Source organism: Diabrotica undecimpunctata, chromosome 2, assembly GCF_040954645.1.
Source record: "Diabrotica undecimpunctata isolate CICGRU chromosome 2, icDiaUnde3, whole genome shotgun sequence".
Classification (NCBI taxonomy): Eukaryota; Metazoa; Arthropoda; class Insecta; order Coleoptera; family Chrysomelidae; genus Diabrotica; species Diabrotica undecimpunctata.
In genome coordinates this window covers 56,253,389-56,278,971 of record NC_092804.1, presented here as the reverse complement: position 1 = coordinate 56,278,971, position 25,583 = coordinate 56,253,389, and the positions used below count along the sequence as shown (strand labels likewise).

At 32.3% G+C, this 25,583-nt stretch overlaps 1 protein-coding gene across 2 annotated transcripts in view; it reads left to right on the top strand.

Annotated features, from left to right (window-relative positions):
- Nipped-A (Transcription-associated protein Nipped-A) overlaps positions 1-25,583 on the top strand; it is a 199,036-nt gene that overhangs the window by 173,030 nt on the left and 423 nt on the right. For both annotated transcript variants that reach the window (XM_072522929.1, XM_072522930.1), the window contains 12 exons: positions 345-621; positions 3,923-4,169; positions 5,621-5,747; positions 5,813-5,908; positions 8,948-9,207; positions 10,806-11,186; positions 13,474-13,783; positions 16,633-16,765; positions 18,257-18,456; positions 19,058-19,199; positions 22,491-22,630; positions 24,710-24,901. In XM_072522929.1, the coding sequence (XP_072379030.1) occupies positions 345-621; positions 3,923-4,169; positions 5,621-5,747; positions 5,813-5,908; positions 8,948-9,207; positions 10,806-11,186; positions 13,474-13,783; positions 16,633-16,765; positions 18,257-18,456; positions 19,058-19,199; positions 22,491-22,630; positions 24,710-24,901 (2,505 nt within the window). The remainder of the gene's footprint in view (positions 1-344; positions 622-3,922; positions 4,170-5,620; positions 5,748-5,812; positions 5,909-8,947; positions 9,208-10,805; positions 11,187-13,473; positions 13,784-16,632; positions 16,766-18,256; positions 18,457-19,057; positions 19,200-22,490; positions 22,631-24,709; positions 24,902-25,583) is intronic.

The window sequence follows — 25,583 nt, the reverse complement described above, 5'->3', positions numbered from 1 at the left end:
TTATTTTGATATTTTATGCTTAGTCATTATTCAATTCTATTATCTAAAATTAATAATTTTATTTATCTTAATACAACTAAGATTTGTAGTTCACACCAATGGTTTTAAATTGTTTAAAAATACAAAATAGGCATCCAAACAGTAATATAGTGCTCTCCAGTTAGGACAAACCAGCGCTACGATTCTCATTTCCTTACTGATCCATCCCAAAAAATATTAATACCAATCATGTCGCGATATGAAAATCTGAGTAGCGGCCTTGGTTTTTTCTAGCTGCCGATTACTATATATAATTGTATTTTTGTATATTGTGCAAGAGTTTTAAGTTTCATGTATACTTTTAGTCAAGCATTCATTTTGGAAAGATAGCCAGAAAGCACAAATTGGTAAACGTGTGTTTGGAATCGCTTAATAAAATCTACAGTATTTCAAGTGTTCGGATTGTAGATTGTTTCCAAAAGGTTAGGCAGCAAGTAAAATGTTATCTGCAGAATTCTTCAGTGAACAAAAATGATATTAACGAAGGTTTGGAGGTCCTCAGTAGAACAAAAATGCAGTACTTCTCCAAGGAGATGACAGCCGAATTCTATGCTTTGAATGGTCTGCTGTTCCAGTTAAGCAGTAAGTATTTTTGTAACCTATTCAGTCAAAAAATATTTTTGTTTGTATTTACATATATAATAAATTATTAATTGAAGCTTCATGTTCCAATAATTTTTATTTTAAACATTATCACTTTGATGAAAGTGTTTGCTATGATAAAGTAGCAGTTTAAAAAATCCTCTAATCTATTTTTAAAATTTATAGTTATTGTGTAGTTGTGCTGTGCTCTAACGGGTACCGGTCCTCTCGAAATAACCCAGACCTAGTACTAAAAAGTCCATTATTACCTTCTCAATTTTGCTCATATGCCATCATAGCGAAGGAATCACAAGACTGTTTTATACATTGTAGGCAACATATAACCCATGATACGCCCGATATAATTGTAAAATCTAGTTGGAGGAACAAATACAGGCGAAATGAGTCCAAAGCTAATATTCCAAAAAAGTCTACCAACTAGAATAAAAAAAAACTAGAAATTGGATAGCCACCGGTAAACACCGCCTACAAAATATGGTTAAAAAACTTAAATAAGAGCCTTCTGACAATCGTGAGATCTTGTCGTGGTAGAGGGGCCTCTTTAGGCTCAGTCATGGTTGCTAATTCTGTGAAATGAGTTCGAACGATTCGAAGATTCGAAGGCCAGTTTAACTCCAGGTAGCAGGTGACACCTAGGTTTCATTAACCTTCTTTGGGCATGCGGGGCTTTGCGGGAAGTAACCATTCATTCCGGACCCATTCTTATTGGCGGACAAAAATGATCATAAAAGATCCATCGAGCGAGCATAAACGGTGCAGCAAGGAAGAAGTTCAACAAGCCTAGCCGAAAGCCACAAACGTAAATATCGAGTATATACAGTAGATCTTTCAAATCTCAATGTGGAAATGTTTACTCGGTCAAACGACCTCTTTATCTATAAAGATTGTATAAGAGATTGTAGCTCTGCACTCAAGAATTTCTCAGATATCAAGCAGATTTCAAGCTTGAAAAAGCAAAAGTTGAACTTCGATCAAAAAAACCACGAAATTACGGAATGTTAAAATTTAAACACCGCACAAATATCACAATAGTGCGTGAAGATATCAGATATCAAATTCAACCTATGTAATTTCAAAATTGATGTACAATTTCGAACTTCATACCGTCTTAGAATTAAATAATCTATCAAGTTATGTTCAATAACTAAAAATTAACAAGCAACCAAAAAAGAAAAACACTCAAAGCATTCTGTATGAAAAAAGTTTAATCAATTTAACGCTTTCTGATAAAAAATATTTTTGGTATTTTTTAATGTGCGTAAATATACATCGATGACGTTATCCGACGCGCGAAAACGCGACGTATAATTGTCCATGCGCGAAACATGGAAACTGCAAATTGATTCTCGAAACTTCCAATGATTGACCTGGCGCTTTGTTTATCAAGACATCATCTCCTTTACATTTTTCCTTGATGATCTTCGTCTCAGTGACATTATTCATTAGCTTTTTTATAGTTTCATATCATTACACAATCAAGGTCGATTAATGTTATTTAGCATAATGACAACTGATCCTACTTTTAATTGTAAATTGTGAGGTGGGAGTCTACATTCAAAAACTCTGTGGGATAATTGACATTGTGTTGTGCTCGCTATTGTTTTGTTCGATGTGCACGAATTTGTTCCATTCTAAGCGTATCCACTTTATTTTCTCTGTGTCTTATTGCTTATCAGTGCGGTCAGCACCTGACTTAGCTCGTCATACATTTGTCACTTCTACCACCTTAATCAGGTCGTCTCCTCCTTGGCATTGTAAATTTAAAAAGCTTTCGTACACTAACTACTACTTCACTAATTATACTACAAAAAATGGTACATTATCGGCTACAATTTCCGACGTGAATTTGACAGGTGATTAATTTGTATATAGTTAGTTATCCCCGATATTTTAATGTTAAACAAGTAACGTTATATGGTAAGTCAATAATTTAATGTATTCTTTTTGGTAACACAATAAATTCGTTAAATTTTTAATATTTTGCATCCAGTCCATCAGCGGCGTGCGATGCGCAACTTTTATATTATTATCGGTTAACCCAGAATGTTTATAGTCGATACTATAATAATACAATTTTTTATAATTGAAGTCAATCATTTAGCTTAATAAACTTTACCTGTAAAGTTATATATATATATATATGTAAAATATATATGTTTTATATGCTTTTATGTTATAAAAATAATATTTTTTTTAATTTTACAATGTTACACGTCATTATATCTTTATTCAAATGTAAATAACAACGGAAATAAATAATTATTGTACATATATGTATAGGTAATGGATTTTGACAAGAGCTGTGACCTTGTAAATAACAGGTAAACTTGTGTACTGCATCGGCATGACTCGCAGCTCCTGTCAAAATCCATTACCTCTACCAAAAGAATTTTTTTTGGTAAACCACTGACATTTCGGAAACAAGAGTCGGTCATTGTTACCGGCTACTTTGGACGCAAATATTTTTTCATATGTTCCATCCTTAGTATATTACATCGTTGATCGAGTCACAAATTGTATAAATGACATATTTGTTTATTGTCAAATTTTAATGGTGCGTTCAAAAATTTTCTTAAGCGGCCACTATACTACTCGCGAAGTTGATCGAAGTTCAGTGAATACGAGAGTGTAGACAGGTACTTTATGCGACTTCGCTTCGCCTCGTTCTACTTCCGTTCAGTGTCGGTTTTTCCCGTCGAAGTCAAAGGGCCCGAAGTTCGAATACGAAGTGTCCCACTACATTACTCGGCTTCACGGGTATGTAGAGAGTCACCTCGCCTCGATTAACTTCACTTCGACTTCGACACTTCGTCCGAAGAACTTCGATCGAGACTGTAGACTATAAACTATTAATGAGTGGAAAGAAAAGTCTATTCACAATCCTTTATGTTTGTTAAACCATCATCAATAAAAAAAATAAAATTGTTGCTTTTATTATTTTCTTTCCAATTTCATCATATGTTTTATTTCATTTCAATTTGATTGATTGTTTAATCATTTATAAGATTTAAAATAATTAAAGATAAAAAGTTAATGGACTAAAAAAATCCCCTGTGGGGAATCGAACCCCGGTCCCCCGCGTGACAGGCGGGTCATTTTCTCTGCAACTTTCTTAAATTTTATCTTCTTTCCATAACCTTCTCTACAGTATTAGAAAATTAAAAAAGCAAGTTGAACGAAATCGAAGTCGTTCTCGAGTTATGGCGTGACATATCGAAATAGGAATTCATTTTTATATAATAGATTGTTTAGTTTACTTCTAATTACTTATTTTTTGCAGATAAGTCTGACGAAGCCAATAAAATGTTTTCGGCTGCAGTACAAATGCACGATGCTTCGACTAAGGCATGGGCTTTATACGGTGATTATTTAGAACAGATCTTCACACGAGATCAAAGACAAATTAATTTAGGAGTGAACGCTATGACGTGTCTCCTGCATGCCTGTAGACATCAAAATGAAGCGAAAGCAAGAAAATATTTGGCTAAAGTTTTGTGGTTATTAAGCTACGACGATGAAAATTCTAGGTAACTATTTTTTTATGGTAATAAGTTCATATAAAAAATAAATACACAATGTCAATTGAGATCGCTTTGATAAATGGAAATATGTAAATGTCATTTCTCATACAAAATAAAACGTTTTCTGAGAAAAAAAGTACTTCACTAAATAGTTAAATTTATATATACCGTTTACAAATCAGGAAGAACCTGATCTAGTTTTGACTTAAAAGGAAATTTATAAGAAATTACAGATTCAGCAATATTTTAACGTAGTTACAGCAGTAAATAGTATGAAATAAAAGAGATAAAAACTTCTTCAATACTTTTCTACTGATGGGCAGTAAAAAGAAATATAAATTTGTTTATATTAATTGTTCCTACTTATTTCTCCGTCCATTTAGACTACATATAAAATGTATTACAAAATAATTTATACTGTATAATATAAAAAAGAATTTGCATCAATCCAATACGTCTAAAATCTTCGCACTGTTAATATTTTTAGAATGGTGATAAACTTTACTTTTAACGAGTGGTCTGTCATTTGACCTGTGTAATGTATTTTATTAAACCAATGTTCAGAAATTAAGAGCAAAGCTTATATACTGGCGTTATATTACTTTTTCTCTATATTAAAATGCCGAGGCGAGCTTCACGAAAGCAGCGTCATTAAATAGTTGGAAGAGTCCATTTACGCGACGAGGAGATTTCGTTGAACAACATTTTTAATATTTCGTTGAAACACCGGTTTTATGTACTTTCGAATGTACAAAAAAATGTTTAAAATAAGTAAATAAACTTTGTAAATCGATGATTGCAAAAAATCTTAAAATAAAAAATAATACATAAATAATAAAATTACTTGATTCAATTTTAAAAATATTATTTAAAATTTAAAAATATAGAAAAAATAGTATGCTCTACCGCCTACTGTACCACTTTTTTATCTATATGCCTCACCTCTTCTGCATAGACAATATTTTCCGCGGATTTTATTGCTTTTAAAAATCCCAAATCTCGTTGAACTTTGGATTACGATAAAATCGGACTACTAGATAGATCAGAGAGCTCTAAGCGCAAGTCTGTTATTAATTAAAAGATTTGTAGCATAAATATTCCATACATCCTTGGACACTTTTATTATTTCTTTGATGCATTTTTCTGAAACTATTTTCTTGTGTCATTTTATTATTTATTATCTTTAATGGGAATTAATAAAAATTCTCAAAATACAAATGAATTGGTGCATTTGTTCAATTCTCTTTACTGATGAGACGTTTTTTGATGAGATATTTCAAGGATTGATTATTTTTTTAGCACAATTTTGCAAGTTCTCTTCTAATACTTTAACTTATACTTAGTTATAACGGGTTTACTGCACGCGTAGTAAAAAAAATTGTTTTGTATTTGAAAAATATTATTCTTTGTGATGTGGTTGTAAAAAATCCATTTTACCTTACATTTTTATTTTTTAGTTTAATGGAAGCACTGGATAAATACTCTGTGGGCGTGCCACCCCTACTGTGGTTACCATGGACACCACAATTATTAAATTGTTTGGTACAATATGAAGGCAACGTCATTCTTAATTTGTTATGTCAGGTATAAAAATTGTTATCAAAAACCAATAAGTTAATTCGAGAAAAAAATTATAAACTATTTTTTAGGTTGGAAGAATGTTTCCTCAAGCTGTTTATTTCCCCATAAGAACGTTATATCTTACTTTACGTACCTCTGTTGCTAGAAAAACGAACAGTGTTCAGGTAAGATAATATTTTTAATTCCCTACTAGTATAAATATATTTTTTAAGTAATCTCTATATGTGTAATATGGGAAAGGGAGATAGGATATACGACGTTGCTCTAAGACACGTGTTAACTCCACGAATTTAATATCATCAAAATGAATTAATATAAGAATAGTTCTATGGTGAAATTAAAACAAAACGAAAAATATTCACGATACTTCTCACATAATAAATAGTAGGTAAAATCTAACGCAAACATTTAATCAATAAAAAGATGTTACTTAATTTTTTCTATATGGTGCTGCAAATATCACAGTTACATTTAATTAGGTTTTCTTTGCAATTCACTTGTAAAAGCATAGATTTAATCTCGGACTGTTTCGGGATTACACAAGACAAATCTCAGTTAAGTATAATATTAGCAAATGTTTGCTGTACTCTTTCTAATATATTAACAACTAAATTCCTAATACATAAACATGAAACAAGATTCAGAAATTATCAATCAAAATTATTGGAATTTCGTACTATTTGAAGACAATATAAATATTACGATTCATTATTTCGAATTAAGCTTAATTCCTAATGGCGAAATAACAAAACCTTAATAAATATGCAAATATTTATTTTGATTTATTTAATTAAAAACGCACCTAAATATGCACATCTACACTTTAGATGCCTTTTTCATATTTCCAAACTCTGTGGTAGCACCGCACGTGTCTCCGCGGAATCGGGACTAAGGCATTTTAAATAATTCCTTTTATATGATTACTATTATTATTGACTATTATTATTGTCGGTGTCCGTTGACGACGTAGGTAAACTGACCTACGTCAACATATTGCAACAGTTACATTTAGGTGACTTTTAATAAACGTTCTTCGGCCAAAATGTGCCTAATTTGTCTCCGCAAAAAGAGAGCATAGGAATTCCAACATCACACCTGCCTCGGATGTCTCCCACATCGGCTTCCAACACCACAGCTCTAGTAATAACTTAAATGGTTAAATAAATAATGGATAAATATATTGATAATCAATACAATACCGTACCTGAAATAAGACACAAAATAGAAATCAGTTTTTAGGAAGTAGAGATAGCCATAAATTCACTCAAAAATAGAAAGTCACCAGGACTAGACGGAATAACCAACGAGCTTCTAAAACACGGAGGAGAAAGTAGAGATGACAAAATTTATACAAAAACTAATATTGCACTGCAAGATACCAGACGCATGGAGAAACAGCATAATGATACCAATGTTCAAAAAAGGAGCTAAAGAAGACAACAACAATTATAGAATTATAAGTCTACTGAACACAGCACTTAAGCTTACCACAAAAGTCCTAACCAACAAAATCAATAAACTAACAACTTTATCAGATGAACAAAAAGGATTCAGATCCGGAAGATCCTGCGTAGAGGCCGTATTTGTACTAAGACAAATCACAGAAAAAGCCATCGAGTACAATAAACCAGAATATCTATGTTTTATAGACCTGACAAAGGCTTTCGATTGCATCCAAGTGTATATCAGTACAAAGCGGAGTCAGACAGGGTGACTCGTTAAGCCCACTTCTCTTTAATATAATAATGGACGAAATAATACTATATAGCAGTAGGTAAAGGTCATGGTTACAGAATGGGGAACAAAGAGATCCAAATTGATAACATCTAAATACCCTATGTAAAATCGAAATTAATGGGAAAATAATAAAGCAGGAAGCAAGGTTTAGATATCTGGGAATAGATATAACTAGCTACGGAGATGTTGAAGAAGTACAACAACAAAGCTTAAAAGCAAGTAAAGCGGCGGGATCTCTTAATGACACAATCTGGAAGAACAAACACCTAAGACAAGATACAAAAACAAGAATCTATAAAGCAGCAATTAGACCTATATTAACGTACACGGCGGACACAAGACTTGACACATCTAAAACGATACGACTACTAGAAACAACAGAGATGAAAATACTCCGACGAATATCAGGGAAAAGTCTGTTGGATGGGGAGAGAAGGGAAAACATAGAAGAGCATGCAATATAGAAGACATAAATGGTTGGGTGATAAAACGGAAACAGGAGTGGAACGAACACATTAGATAAGTCGACGAGATAAGTCACCAAATGGACAAAGAAGTATTGGCAGACCAAGAAAAAGATGGTGCGATAATTTAAACAACGTAGGAGGCTAATATTGAAGAAGAAACAGGCTTTAAAGCCTACATACAAGAAGGAAGAAGAAGAAGTTAATATATTGAATTATTCCCCAACTTAATGCTTTGCTTGTTGGTTAAAGTTTTTCTAGAAGGTCTTTCTTTGGGACGGTGCTGAAGATTAATTTCAATTTTACTTTTACATGAAATGTAATCAGTCTCTTCCATACGTGTCACTTACACTGATTGTTACTCAATCATACATCTTTATCCAATATTCCTCTACTCACCAGAAATTATTTTCATTTTCACTGCCCATCATAGTGCATGTCGAGATACTTTACCATATTCTTTCTCAAGATAAATGATAACCAGATAAATGTTTGTTTATATTTATTTAGTTTTCCATTGGCTGTTTTTAATGAAAATTTGCATACATTTTTCCTTTTTTTTTTTTGATGATTTGACCACGTTATTTTACGCTCCATAGTCTTGTACCTCTACCTTGTTTACTTTATTTTTGTACAGGTGTAAACTAAGCCATTCATATAACATTTGTCTCGCTTCATTAATTATATTAAACAAAAGTGTTAGCCAACTTGTTACAGTCTCTCCTTGCGCTGTCTAGTTTGTTATTTTGATCGCTATTGCTGGTACTATCCGCTTATTATAATAATTTTCCGTCAAACAATTTACAAGTTATAAAACTGTTGGCAATATCTGTATACAAATTTCTTGATTGATTCAAACAAATATTGATAAAAAATCTCTTGATTAGATAAAAAATACAATACTTATAAAGTCAAAAGTACTGTAAGTACCTGAAAATTATTTAGGAGTGCTTTAATTTCTTATAATAATATAATTTCTTATATTTTACATTTAAATTTCAGAGATTAACTCTACAGCAACACCAATCTCAAGAATCTCAAAACAGCGAAGCTGGTGCTCAGTCTAACAGTCAAGGCAGTTTGTCAAATTCTTCAGAAAGTGCTAGTACTACTACTGTTTCTACCGAAGGATCTTCTATAAAAGCGACGCCTGCGATGATTAGATGCTCTAAGATCATGAAAATGCAGAGGGATATACACACTACCGTATTATCAAGTTTAGAGGGTATTGCTGACCAAATGGAATGGTTTAGAGAAAATTGGTAAAAAAATTTATATTTTTACATACAATATTTTATAAAAATGAAAATATTTTATAAAATAAGAGAAAAAGTTTGTTGTTTTCGATATCTTTTTTTACAACAAATCCGAAATCAGCAATCGTTTTTGGATAAGATGCAAAATTTAAAAAAGCATGTAACCATTTACACATTTTCTTCTTCGTTCCAGGGATTAGTATTTTGTTGCCTGTTCCGACATCAACTTTCGTTCTATCTTTTCAAGGGGCGTCCTATACGCCTCCTTCCTTTCGATTTTTATTTAGTTAGTCGATTTTCGTCCTGTTTATATGTTGTTTCCACTTTGCTATGTATTCTTTTATTTCCTCATTGATCGTAGTAGATATTAAATTCTTGTCTTACCTCTTCAGTTTTCTGTTTATCAAGTCTTATAATGCCTTTCACTTTCCTGAGAAATCTCATTTCTCTAGATTTTCAGCAGCAGATCAATGATCTCATAACCATGGATACAGAGCGCTAGCTTGGAATAAACCAGGAATGGGATGCATGTACATTGCACGCACTACCCGTAACTCTAATAAACATTTGGCTTCGCTCCCTAATACAGCAGATAATATGTGTCTAATGCTCAAAGAAAGCAAAACAAACCTCATGGCATCAGAGATAGATAAACCGAAGAATAACGCGTGCAAACAGAAGTTATTTTGGACTTACAGACTACAAGCCCATGGGACATTTTTAATGGGTCATTTGACCCAGTATTATTTGGACCAACCGAATGCAGCGATAGTTCGTGGAGAATTAAAATGAACCACGAGCTGGATGAACTAATGCAGAGCGCAGATATTGTCAGATTTGTAAAATCACAAAGACTAAACTGGCTTGGTCACCTAGAAAGAATGCCAGATAATCTAGCTGTAAAAGTAGTCCAGAGATGCAAGCCCCAAGGAAACAGAACAAGAGGAAGGCCCCGTAAAAGATGGATAGACGACGTAGAGAGGGATCTTAAAACCATGAACATCAGGCAGTGGCGAAGGAAAGTATCCGACAGGGCAGAATGGAAGAACATTGTTAAGCAGGTCAAGACTCACAAAGGGTTGTAGCGCCATTAGAAGAAGAAGAAGAAGATTTGACCCAGTATGAATTACATATAAATCAATTCCACAATATGTAAGGACAACTTTAGAAACCATGTCGTCTATCCTTATCGGTACACAAAGCATAAGAGTTCAAATTAAGGGCATTTCGGGACACAACCGAAATGTACGGCGTTGCAACAAAATTAGTCTATATACCGATTCGAAACTTTAAAATTAGACTTTAAAAGGCGGCGTTAAAATTCACGTAAATCTGTATTTTTCAGACAGTTGATTTATATGCTTTCGAGTAAAACTATTTTTTTTACTTACTGTTTTTTAAAAAATAAAAAATTGTGAAGGTAGGATGTAGGAAAAATAGTTTAAAAATTTTCGTCTAAGCGAAATGTATTAACTAACTCCATAAATACTATCGGTAATGATTTTGTGTGGGTATTTAGCGAAACTGTTTTGGGAGGGTAGTATGCCTTTCTATGCCACCTTGGTGCTTGAGTATTTAGTTTTAACAGTAGCGTATGATTCTAGGTATGAAGAAGTGTTAAGACAGCTTCGACAAGGTTTGACGAAATGCTACGCAATAGCATTCGAAAACAGAGAGGGTGTTAATGAGGCTAAAATAACACCGCACATTCTCAACTTCGTGAAGAAATTAATGTCTACCTTTGGAATTGGAGTTGAAAATATTATTTCGAGCTCAGTAAATGTTACCTTTAATTCTGCTGCTTCAGAAAGTTTAGCTAGAAGGGCCGAAGCCACTTACCAGGATCCAGTTTTTAAAGCTATGAAATTAGAGTTTACGAAAGACTTCGATTTTTCACAATCAAATTCAATGAGACTGCACACTTTAATATTTAAGTTGAAAAAATGGATTAAAATTTTAGATGATCGGTCTAAAATGTTTTTACAGTAAGTATAAATATATGAATATTATTTTTTATTATTTATTTTATATACTCTGATAATAAATATATTATAGAATTGTAGGAGTAGATGGAAATCAAGATGCTAACAAATGTTGATTAGAGGCAGAATAATATGCTTTTCGTAATTGGATACATTTCGGGGGGATGTTTAAGCTGTGTAGGATCTTTTACTGTTAGCATCTTTGTATTAAGTCATGTCTGTTAATCAATGAAGTTGGATGAATGTCAATAACGTTAACGTGTTTTACACCCATCGAGCAAAAAGACAAAAGAGGGAATGTAAAGGTATTGGGGCAAAAATATTGTTAGACAGGAAGTGCCATCTTGAGAGGCCACATTAAACAAGGAAAGAGAGTCCCTTTCCTTGTTTAACACATCAAATTTAGTTGGGTTATGTTATTGTTTGTCCAACTGTCACATGAAATCTTATTTATATTGAAGTTTTTTAACAATTGTGTCGTATTTTAGACTATTATCGTTAATATTTAATTAAAAATTTCTCGTCTAAGACACATTCGAAAAATATTTTATAGCTACTGTTAATAAGTGTCGGAAAATTCAAATTTGGCGCATTCGCATTTCCGGATATGTCCGCCATCAGAGCCCACTTTTTGGTCTCCTTTTCATAAGGATTACATTCCCTCTTTTGTCTTTTTGCTCGATGTTTACACCTAACATTTATTTAGAATTTGTCGGTTCTTATCGAAGGTTTGTTTGATATTCCTCTACAATATTTTCAGTCAAAGAGTGAACCTGCTTATCAAGGATGGATGTAAAGATTTCGTAAACTGAGCCCAAGAGGATTATGCCTTGATAATTTTCACATTTCAGCTTGTTCCCATAGGAATTTTCTCTTTTTTTCAAATCTTGATTCATGCCTTTGTACTAATACACTAAAACAATTTATAATTGTTCCCATATTCGATAACGATATCGATTCCGTTAATGATATTCCAATTATCAACTTTGCAGAGGCGTACCAAAATAATATTTTAAATATGTATTTAAACACATAATTAAAATATTTTAGTAATTACGTAAAAATTAATTCTAAGACCGATATAATTTTTAAATTATCATGTGTGTTTTGACAGGTATCTTATAGTTGTCTAACAAAATAAAGTAAAATTTTATTGTTATTATAGAGTGCCTAATACATTAAGTACTTCAAAAACAGAAAACTTTACAAAATAATTATAATATTCCATTTATGTAGAAGGAGAACGACAAAGCAAAGAAATAATTACCTAAGTTATACTTACGAAGTTTCGGAATCCAGCGACTCGTCCGAAGAGGAATCCCCAGTCACACTTAAGTCTATTATTATTTTGTCGAAAACAGTGTCTACCATCCCATCCAATTTCCACATTTATTCTTCTTCCTTGATCACATGGGCTACGGTATTAGCCCAATCTTCTTTCCGTATCCGTTCCATTACGAGTTCTAACAAACGTTGGACATCAGAAAGAAATTTTATGTGTCACGTTTTCACGAGCTACGTAACCCTTTACTTGAGCCCAGGATAATTATATCAGGTTTAACTCGCAATGCCAAGGAGGAAGTCTCAAAATGCTGATGCCTTTAGCACGAGCCATTGTATCCACAACATGCTCGCGATATATGTCACGATGGTGTCTGATTACACTTATAAGCTCAGCCTTAACCATGTCCTCGGAAAATATAATTCCTTTGAATGAATATTTTATATTTTATTTTAGCACATTATTCTTCAATGGAATATTAAATTTTGGCTTTCACGTGCGTATGTTGACAGATGGGAATCTGTAAAATGAATGTAGTTTACCACCAACGACCAGTTTTGCATACTATAATTTGCTATGCATCTTCAGGTCAACGGTACATAGTAAACTAAATGCTGAAAATATAATAACCCGTATTAGGTACTGTATACAGAATATACAGCAATTATGCCAATATTGTATGTGTGTGAAAAATAAATCTAGTGAAATTGAAACTAAATAAATAAATAACTAATAAATATTACTTAATGCCGATACAAGGATTATAATCAAAACACTTAAATTATCTAAATACTAAGTCATCAACGTGTATTAGATGCTAGATAATATTCCATTAAAGTTGTTTTGTTATTCCTAATTCATTCCTAATAAGATTGATTAAGTATGTTGAAGTCCGACTATCACTGTTGACGTATTATATGAATAGATTTTGGTGTATGGAAAATATTTTGTAATATATTTACTTAAAGAATAGAAAAATGAGTATTAAATGTAAACCATATATTTTAGATCAAGCCTAATAGAAGAAAAGTGTCGTTTCTTGTCTAACTTCACACTAAAAACAGCAGAAGTAGAATTACCCGGGGAATTTTTGCTTCCAAAACACAATCATTACTTTGTTAGAATTACTAGATTCATGCCAAGAGTTGACGTTGTGCAAAAACATAATGCTGCAGCAAGAAGATTATACATTAGGGGCCACAACGGCAAAATATATCCTTACTTAGTAGTAAACGATTCTGGTCTGGCAGATGCTAGAAGAGAAGAAAGAGTTTTACAGTTAATGAGAATGCTTAATTTGTATTTAGGAAAACAAAAGGTAAGACCTATTTTATTATATTTGTAATTTCTATATTAAAAACATTAAATGTTACTACACGTTCTATATATCACAATTACTTTATTTCTATTAGAATCTGACAATTACTATTTGTTATGTTCCATATTTTATTTTTTATTTTGTGAACCGCAGGAATCTTTAGTAAAAAATTTACATGGGGTTGTAAATTCTTATTATATATACAGGGTGCGGCAAATAAACGGCTGGTTAGATATATCTCGAGAACTAAAGGTAACTGAATCATGAAAATTGGAATGAAGGGGTTTTGAAAAGTGACCTATTTTATGAAAATATTTTCATGTATTTACTACTTTCGGCTATACCGGAAGTTGCTTATAACTTAAGTTTTTTAATGGGACACCCTGTATATTTTTTTAATTTTAGAAATATTCACGTTATTCTGATATTCAGATACAGCATTATCGGTTACAGTGTAAAGTTGCCTTTTTTCATTATACAGGGTGCTGTCAAAATTGGCATAAAACCGACATCCTAAATTTTCGCCTAATTCCTTTTTTACAAATGGTACACACTGTATGTGATTCATTATTTTAGAAAAATATGTTTTTCACTATAGATCAGTATTAGTATTCCCTATACCTATCGTGCAAAAACTGTAAAGGCCTGATGGTGTCACCACAACCCCAAAAGGGATTAGAACTGAGGAGGAGGATACATATCTCTTGCAGTTATCAAATAAATTAACTTTATACATTTTTGTCACAAAAAAAATTTTTTTTCGTAGACTATGTTGTGTTAATTTACAACTTTCATATTGTAAGTGAAACATTGAACAATTAAAAAGATGCTATCAAAAAAAAGCAACTAGCTTATTAATGTAAGAAATGCTCAAAATGTTACCCATCAACATCCAATCATTTATGACTCTTATCAGATTTTCACTAGTAGTTCTTGATATGGATTCTTTATCTATTTCGTTAAAAACTAGGACTTTATTTATCATAGCTTCCTCAGTAGTGACAGTATAGTAATCTAACGGTGACAACGCGATCTTAAAGACCAGAGAAACAGATCTTTATTAGTTATCCGTCTATTGCTAAATATTTTATCAAGCAATGTGCCGACTCCTCGAATATTGTCAAGCCAGTGCTCCATCTTGTTGAAACCAAACCTCGTTAGCCTTATTATTATGTGAAGCGTGCAGTGCTGGTACAATTACTTGCCGTAAATGTTGCAGTAATGCTCTCTTTACATTTTCGTCATAAATCATGAAAGCGACTATCTTATTATTTTTCACAGCACAAAAAAACATTGAACGAAAATAATGCTTGAAATTTACTATCCCACGTGAGCTGAGGATTTTCGTCACTCCAGAAGTGACTGTTATGGCGGTTAAACATACCATTTTTTGTAAACTTCGATTCATCACACCAAATAATTAATTTTGTAGAAATCTTTATCTTGGCATTTCATTAAAACCCATTCACAAAATTCTACACGTCTTACATAATCTCCACGATGTAAATGTTGAGCTAGTGCGTAATTTTTTTTTTAATTCTGTGAATTGTTTGAGTCGGTACCTGTAACAATTGCTCACATTACTGTAAGGATGAATTTGGATTAGCTGCAAAATATCTCAGGATATCTATTTGTAAGTCTTTATTATCGACGTGGGTCCTTTTACTTATAAACTGACCAAACTGGAAACGGTTGTTTAACAAAGGTTTTACTCACTGTAAATTATAATTAAATTTAAAAAATCATCATTTGTATATCCTAAATGAGCCATTATTATTTTGTCAAGAAAATTAGGCAAATTATTATTATAACTGTCACCCAATGGCATACAACAAGGTTACTATTAAATCATTAACAATAACTGATATTTTTGTCAGAATATTCCATAGGCTACTTGATAAATAATTTTTTTGTGGCAAAAATTTATACAGTTAATTTATTTGAAAACTGCAAGAGATAGGTATATGGAATACTAATACAGATCGATAGTGAAAAACATGTTTTTCTAAAATAATGAATCACATACAGGGTGTCCCATTTGCAAAAAAGTAATTAGGCGAAAATTTAGCATACCGGTTTTATGCCAATTGTAACAGCACCCTGTAGAATAAAAAATTCAACTATACACTGTAAACGATAATGCTGTTTCTGGTTAATAAGTTTATAAAGAATTTAAACTTTTATTCAAATTACATTACATGATATTGAACTTTATATACATGGTAGAAATGTGCAATTTTCATATAAAAACCATTATAACCCAAAAACGGTTCACAATAGGTATAGAGAAGTATTAACAAAAAATGTTCAGAATAACGTGAATATTCCTAAAATTAAAAAAATATATACAGGGTGTCCCATTAAAAAACGAAGTTATAAGTAACTTCCGGTATAACCGGAAGTAGCAAATGGATGAAAATATTTTCAATAAATAGGTCACTCTTCAAAACCCCTTCATTCCAATTCTCATAATTCAATTACTTTTAGTTCTCGAGATATTTTTAATTGGCCGTTTATCTGCCGCACCCTGCATAGTAATCTATAATTTTACAAAACATTGTCAACCGAATCATCTAATAATCTTCATAACCATATTAAACAAATTTTTAAACAATCAATGAGGTAATTCCTGTCAAGATTTTCTCTAACAGCAAATGTAGTATACTTATGTTCTTGTAAGGGCAGTTCATTCATAACGAGTAACGTTAGACGTTCATAGATTGTCGGCAAAAATTAACCTTTTTGTAAAATCACACCACACGTTCGTTTTAATCGAATATAGGTTACGAGCCTTTTTTTGTAAATGTTCGGATTCAAAATATTATCATTTGGTCTCTAAACTTTTTTAGGAAACTGCAAGAAGATTTTTGCATTACACTGTACCCCGAGTAATTGCGGTTTCACAACAGATAAGACTGGTAGAAGACAATCCTGCATCTATATCACTCCTAGATATATTTAAAAAGAGTTGTACCAAATTAGGTAAGCAGTCCAAAATATTTTACAGTTTAGTTCGTTTTTCTTCATGAAAATTTAAAAATATTACATGTACATTAATCAATCCTAACAAATTTTTAGTTTTTTGTCTTTTCCATATCCTCTTTAATATTTTTTGCACCCTTTACCCTTAAATTTTCCACCAAGCACAAGCAATTATTTCAACTTACAGTGGGGATCAAATTATTAGAGCCACCCCATAAAATTTTACATTTTGTTTGATAATGGTATGTAATTGAGCTATAAAACATATTTTTGTGATTAATTCTATTTTACTGTGATTTAGAACCTTATAAAGTTTACAAATATTAAAAAAGCAAAATTATGCCCTAAGTCTAACACTTGGTAGTGCCACCCTTTGCAGCAATGACTACCTGGCACCATCTTGGCATACTTTCTATGCATTTCTGACAATTTTGTTGCAGTGTTCCACTCTTGTGTCATACTTCTATTAAGCGCTCGATCAATTTACGCTTTGTGATTATAATTTCGTTAAAAATTTATTTCTTCATGAGCTTCCAAAAATTTTCTATTGGATTCAGATCTGGCGAATTGCCAGCCCAGTCGAGCACCTTTATCTGGTTATCAGCAAGGAATTTTGTAACAGTTTTTGCCTTCTGACAAGGCGCCGAGTCATTCATAACGTGAAACTCTTATTCATGAACCACTCCTGGACCTGGGGAAGCATTTTTGTTTGCAGTACTCTTAAGTACTGGTCCTGCCGCATTATTCCTTCGACAATGTAGAGTGTACCAGTTTATTGACTGCTTATGATAGATGATGCTCAGGGGGCGCTTTACCGTCCTTATAATACAATGCACTTTTTATTTTTCCCCAGGTCTTCTCCCCACAAATTCAGATCCCATGAAGATCTACACGGTAGATTCGTCAGAAAAACAAACCTAGAATACTATTATTATTTTAGAATCGTGGACAAATTTATCAACTGTAAACTATATATAAAGGAAAAACAATGTTAAGTAATGTTATTTACCTGATTCCATCAATGGTCCAATCTTTATGATCTTTAGTCCATTGAAACCTTTTTTCTTCATGACTGGTGTGAGTAGCGGCTTATTTGCAGGATGACGACTGTCAGAATATCACTAGAGAACAATGGAAACTATTTATTATAAGTCAAAACGCCAAAAGTCCAAAACAATGGCGTCTGAGTCACTTACTGCAACGCCCGCTGTGTTGACACTGTTGCCTGACTATTTATTGTATTTTAGTCAGTGACTATAAAGTGTTACAAGATAATCAAATGGAAACAAACGCATTAATATATTCTACAGCTCAATTATATACTTAACCGTTTTGTAAAAAAAATTGATCACTCTAATAATTTGATCACCCACTGTAGTTGTATTTCATATTAAGTTTTCTGTCACTGATTTCCATGATGATGTTACCATACCAGAACAGTTCCTTATTTACCTTTATGTTGTTTTTCGTTAAGCTTGAAATATGTTTTAGGTATCGAACACGATGAACCGATTCAGTATTATTATGAAAGACTAGCTCAAGTCCAAAGTAGAGGTATAAAGGCGAGTCATCAAGTATACAGAGATATTCTTAAAGGTATACAGCAGAGTAAAATACCAAGAAATATTATAAAGCATTGGGCAATTCAAACATTCCCATCAGCAACAGATTACTGGCAGTTTAGGAAAATGGTAAGGTTGATTTACAGTTAGAATGTTATTTTAGTCATATTCGGTCATGTATTTATGAGTCAATGATCCATTTGCGTATTGATGGCATAAATAATGACGAAGAAACGAGGCTATTGTATGTTTTTAATAAGGAGAATATCATAATCGAACGTCAGAAAATTAGAAACCAAACGATATTTGGAAACCATAAAGAAATTACTTTTATAGCGCTCTACAGCGAACATAAAACCATTTAACCAAGAGAAAATATTTAGCTTATATAATAGTCACGAATAAAAGTAAAAATCGCACATTAAAAATGGAAAAATATGAAAAGTGCAAGATTTTTTTTAAGTATTCAAAAGAATATGTTTTATTTAAGGAAGAAAACTTAGTATAACCGTTAACAAACTTAACCCAGTATAATCTAGTAATTTCCAAAAAATTTGCGACAGAAATTTAAATGCAAAGGCATTTAAATTTACCATTTTAAAAACAAAATTAAGAAAATATCCTTGAATTCAAAGGAATAAACTTACTGAATATCATACTAAAATTGTACAAACAGCATCCATATCTGGGAATATATTCTTTATATATGATATCTTATATATTTTTTTAGTTCACATTACAATTGGCTCTAGCCTGTTTTGCTGAGTATGTCTTTCACTTAACGAGGCTTAATCCAGATATGATGTACTTGCACCAAGACTCTGGACTGATGAACGTTGCGTATTTTAAATTTGACGTGGACGACAGTACAGGTAAAAATTTCAGATAATTTTTAAATAAAAACTATTTTAATAATAAGAAGTATGCTATTTTTAATCATGTCCACAATTTGGCCCTGCAGATGGAAAATATTGTTGTAAATGATCGAAGTGGTAGGAAATCTAGATCAATTGGGCATTTAATAACCCCTCGTCCTAAATTTTCTGATATTAATTATGCCAAGTTTCTCTAAAACGTCTAATTGGAACTCCCAAAGAATCGCCCTGTATAATATACCAAATATTATATATCTTACGTTTCGCTCCTTGCAATAATCTTTATAAGATTTATACACCAGCCCAAATTAGTGAAGAGAGTGTTCTGGGTACATTGTGGTAAAATTCGAAAAAGGGGGAAAGCTTAATTCTCAGCGCAGTTACATTCATATAATTTGCCGACTACTTGTGTGCAGTGTTGTAACGTTGTGATATAAATATGGAAAATATGCGAAATCGACGTTTTAAATCATCAAACGCAAGAAGTAATGTAGAACGGATAATTGTTAATAGATTTAATGAAAGTGCAGAAACCTTATATTACTTAATGCAATTTAATATTGTGTAATGTACATAATGTACCTGTGTTTCCTTACCAAAAATTTGTAATATCCTTTACCACGAGTCTTTGCTAATAAAACAGTAAATGGTATACTTCCGAAAACACCTGGGAAAAGGGTCTACAGGTGATACTATTTTATTAAAGAGATTTTAATTTTAATGTAATGTAATTGCATTCATTAACTCAGATAAATAATAAGATCTTTAAGACGGAAGTGAATAATCTGCCAAGAATGATTAACCACTGTGGGTTACAACTTGTTTATCGAAAAATAACAGAATTAGCATTAATTAATGTATTATAATTCAGTAAATATTTTTTTCATTTAACCATTTTACCTGTTTAATTTTATTCATAAATTGGATATATTAGTTTTATTTTTCCATGAACTATTCAAAAGTAAATGTCACCCTCTTTTGATGCATTTTCCTTTCTTCAACGTACTTTGTTAATTGAAAGTTAACAGTGTATAGCAAACAATAAGCACGTAAACAGAAATTGTGTCTCCATTGTAAATAAAATAGGTATAACAAACAGTTGGCAAAATTGTTCTGAATTTGCTCCTCTGTCTTGTACTTCCTTTTCTATCATCCCTTCGTAGCTCTTCGCTATTTTAGGCTAGGGTATGTATATGTAACAGTCATAGTACATTATATTAGGCGAGCGGTTTACTCCTAAAAAGACGCTAGAAACGGAATATATCGACTAATTTTTTTTTAAGAGAGAAAATGTATTTACTTCAATGAGATACGCCTATAAAAAATTTTACTCAAAGTGATCCGGGAAATTGTTATTTTTTGTGTTAAGTTAATAATAATTTGTTACTAACAATTTTCGGCCCACTTGGTAAAATTAAAAAAAAGTACATTTGAACTTAACAAAATATATAAAATCGAATAAAAAAGGTTTGGTGCGGTAGAAATGCAAACAAAAAATTAGTCGGTTTATGCTCTACTTATAGCGGTAAACCGCTCGCCTATATGGGTAAAGTGTTGATTCACTATTGAGCAAAGTGGTTTGTGTGAGCGTGACTGTTTTTTTTTTGCGTTGGAGGACTTAAATCTGTCTTGATATCAGCTGACCGCAATTTCTTAGCCTTTTAGCATTGCTCCTTGTACGAAGAATTGTAAGAGTACGTTAGTACTGTGTATCTATGTTTAATTTAATTGCTTGATAATTTTAGAAGAAAATTATTGTGTTTTCTACAAAAATGCTATATTTTCTTTTATACTCAAAGGTATCGACAATTGTCCAGTTTCTTCTTTTGTGAACTTTAAAACAATAAATTATTTAAAAAAATCATTTAAAAAATCCCTTATTAAAGGTATATTTATTTAAAAAATGACCCTTTCGGACTACATCACAGAACTTTTTTGGACTAACAAGTCCATCATCAGTTTTGTTACCAGGTATACATGAGTGAAGTCACTAAATATGTGGGTAAAAACCCTTTAAATGATATTAAGTTTGTTATCTATTACATCTTTGCTGATAAATTAGTATGATGTTAAAGCTTTTTAAACATATTTACTGCTTACCAACGCATGACTCCCAATTGGTCCCTTAAAAATGTCTCAGGGGCTTGTAGTCTATTAGTCAGAAAACGTTCTGCGATTTAGCCCGATAGGGTCTTTTTGATTCTATATACCTTTTATAAAGGGTTTTTTAAATAAAATTTTTGTGATTTATGGTATACAGCCAACTACGGGAAATTCAATTTCTTTGTGGAAATTATTTCTTTTGCTCCGTTGATTTAGAATTTACCGTTTCGACTTCATCTTCGTATGTTTATCAAAGGGTTTAAGGATTTCGAACATTTTAGTAATTTTCTTACCGCGAATATGGCCATCGCAGTTCTTCACTAATTTTAACGAATACAGATGCATATAGAAGAACACTTTAAACGTAATTTTTTGGTATAATATATGATATACGGCAACATTTTACTTTTTAATTACTGTATCCGCAACACCAGGGAGCGCTCATGTGATCCCCTTCATCACCGCATCGTTCATCGTCCACAAACTACTAATGCTTCTGAAATATTACTCGTATGTAAACCGCAAATAAAATGACCGAAACTTGTTTATTTAATACAATAATTATTATAATTTATATCAATATTTAACTTCGAAAAATATTTAATGGATTTTTAATTGTAAAAATGGGTAAATATATTTTTGACGTTTAGATCTCATCATTTTAACATTAAAAATAGAGGTTATTAAACGATAAACATTTTGGACGAGCGACACCTAGTCTCATAGATCAGCACTGCAAATAAAATGACTTAAACTTGTTTATTTAATAGAATAATTATTGTAATTTATATTAGAAATCCACTTTTCTCTGCATTAATTTTTGCTTATAAATTTGAGAACGAATAGAACTTAAATTGACTATTTCTTGTTGTATTTTTACAATTTATAATACTACATTTGCGAAATCCAATTTTCTTCAATGGTAGTACTTATGAAATGTGCTAATAAAAAATGCAAGGTTTCGCCGTTTCACGCGCACGATCGTTTCTCGTAGACCCTCCAAGTACTTGCACAGAGCGAATATTGATAAATGGACACACAGGAATTTTAAGGTTGGATGAATATTTTCGATCGAGGTATTTTATTTTGGATTTCTTTTTTTTTTTAAATAGGACTGTTAATTATATATTTTAGAAATTTATAGAATTTAATCGCATTTTTGTATAAATTTTCCAACATTTATAGGTGAATTGGATACAACTCGACCTGTGCCTTTCCGGTTGACTCCTAATATTATTGAATATTTATCTACGATTGGAGTGACTGGTCCTCTTACAACCACAATGATAGCAACTTCAAGATGTTTCATATATCCTAATTTTAAGGTGAGTCGATACCTTAGTTTTGTTTTAGAATGTCTGGTTTTAGGTAGAACGACGATTAAAAATTACTAATGAAAGAAATATAGCGTCTTCCAATAGGGAGTTCCGAACATTGACGTTTAAGTTAGTAGCGGCTGTTAAAACTACATTTGTTAAATTGACTATCATTTATTCAGTCACACTTGCAAATGATAACTTTTTTATCAAAATGGGTGTTCTGTTTTGTATTTCGCGTCACTCTCAAACCATAAAACTTGGACCTGGACCCGTACAAAATTCAACGGATCCAGGAGCTGAGGGTAAACAACGTATGTTCGCTGAATGGGCTCTGGAGCAGTTGGAAACTAATCCTAATTGTCATCGAAAAATCATCTTCGGCGATGAGAACTATTTTTGGATGAATGGGTACGTCAAAAAATAGGATTTTCGAATTTGAAACGATACCAATCCCGAAAAAGTCACTGGTTGGTGTGAATTTTGGGTTGACGGCGTCATCGGTACATATTTCTTTGAAAACGGCGTTGGCCAGGCCATCGCCGTTAACGGCGCTATAAATTGATGATTACCAACTTATTTTGTCCTGAATTGGAAGATGATGATACCAACAAAATGTGGTTTTAACAGGACGGCGCTATGTGCCACACAACTTATGTTACATGGGACATTCTGCACGAGCGATTTGAGGGCATGTTTATCTCACGTGGAGATGTGAACCGAACCGAGATTTTGCGATTTTACCCCGTTACACTATTTCTTGTGCGGTTTTCCTTAAGTCGCAGGTCTATGCGAATAAGCCACAAACCACAGCGGCTCTAAAAGCGAACATAACCCATGCCATCGACCAAATTCAGCCTGACTTATGGAAGATTGCATACATAATGACATCTAGAGGCATTTATGAAGCCAAACAAATCAAAAATTTCGATATCGCATATGGACTTACAAGATCCTCCCTGTAGCAAATTAAGCGACGTAATATTTAGTTCCATGTTTAAATGCTAGTATGACGCATACTCTCTTCTTAAGGTGCCCTTTACATTACTGAAGGTTGGCTATAACTACAGCAAATTGCTCTCTATCTTGAGCTGTTCTTAGTATCGAATGTGTGTCCATGCCTGTCCAGTCTCTTACATTTTTCAGCCAGGAGCATTTTCTTCTTCCAGGACCTCTTCTTCCTTCCACTTTCCTTTCCATTATCAGTCGTAGGAAGGTATATTATTCTCCACTGTAAATATGTCGTAGATAACTCGTTTTTCTGGTTTTTACAATATTTAAGAGTTCTCTCTGTCCCCATTCTTCTCAGCACCTCGTTGTTGGTCACGTGCTCTGTCCAAGAGATCTTCAGCATCCATCGAAAAACCCACATCTCAAAGGCTTCTACACTTCTCATACTTGTGATTCCGCAAACATCCGGAAGTTACAAAAACAATTAATACGGCAAAGCCACGAAACGCCTCAGGTCCAGATGAGATATATGTAGAGATGATAAAACTTATCAATGAAGAAAATCTTCAGTTCTTAACACTACTATTTAACAAAATATATACCACTAGAATCTTCCCAGAAGACTGGCTTATATCGACATTTATATCTATACCCAAGAAAAATAAACCAAATACATACTCACAGTTAAGATTAATTAGCCCGATGAGCCATTTTCTGAAAATTTTACTCAAAATTGTACATCAACGTATACACAGAGAAAGCGAAAGAAATTTGAGCGACAATCAATTTGGATTTCGTATGGGCTTGGTACGAGCGAGGCATTATTTGGCCTCCAGATATTACTACAAAAATACCGAGATAAACAAAAATACGTGTTTCTCTGTTTTATCGACTACGAAAAGGCGTTTGATCGAGAAAACACACAGAACTCATAGAAATCCTCATAGAAAACACAACATGGTATAGACCACAACACTGTGGCCCTTATTAAAAACCTATATTGGGATCAAATGGCGTCGATTAAAATAGACAATCGTATGATGGCTAAACGTCGCCGTCCATAGAATATTTGACAAACGTTCTTTTAATCGTCGATCTATGTAGCGAGAATCGTATGAATAATAAATTATTTTTTAGGTATTGTCAATTTTGAAACCTATTATAAGAGACGAAATGATGTTGGCTAGAGCCAAAAAAGCCGAAGATTTAAATAATCCCGAGAAAATGAATGACGCCTCTGAGCAAATCATAAATATGGTAAATAAGGCAGTCACTTCTATTTCAAACAGACTTACCAATTTAGCACAATTTGAAGGCACTGATAGTAAGGTAAGAGCTTTTAAATTATATACAGGTACTTTATAAACATTAATTTTATAAATAACTTGCTAAATACAACTATTTTATTTAAATACAATTAATAACGAGAGGCAGTAACGTATGACAAGGAAATTTCTACATCTTTGCTTTGCTCGTAACTCGTTATACTACTCTTCCAGTAGGAGGTACATTTTTTAATTTCTTGATACTTTTCTCGTATTTCTCTTCCTATATCTTTGAATTAGTTTAACCATTTAAGTTATTAAATAATAAAACAATTATGTTGTATATCCAAATTTATTATATTAAGTCCGTTGATATATCGCCGATTGACGGTAGATATAAATTTCAAATGCCGTCTTTAATCTGAAACAATTAAGCTATAACTAAAATGAGATTATTTTACCAACTAATATTTTAAATACAAACAATAAATGATTTAGAATTCCCCTTGGTCTTTTGGGATTAGTTAATGGATGAAAAATTGATGATATTGATGTACATTATTAAACAAATCATTATTTTCTAATACACGTTGTGCTTATATTTAAAAAATATCGGTTTGTGAGCTTAGCGGGTCGTCAGCGCTCGCTTTATTGTGCTGTAGTGGTAGTTGATTTGAACCACACGACGAACGAACGAATTTTCAAACGTCGTATATTAGAATACAAATTGAGTGTTCAACTTTTGA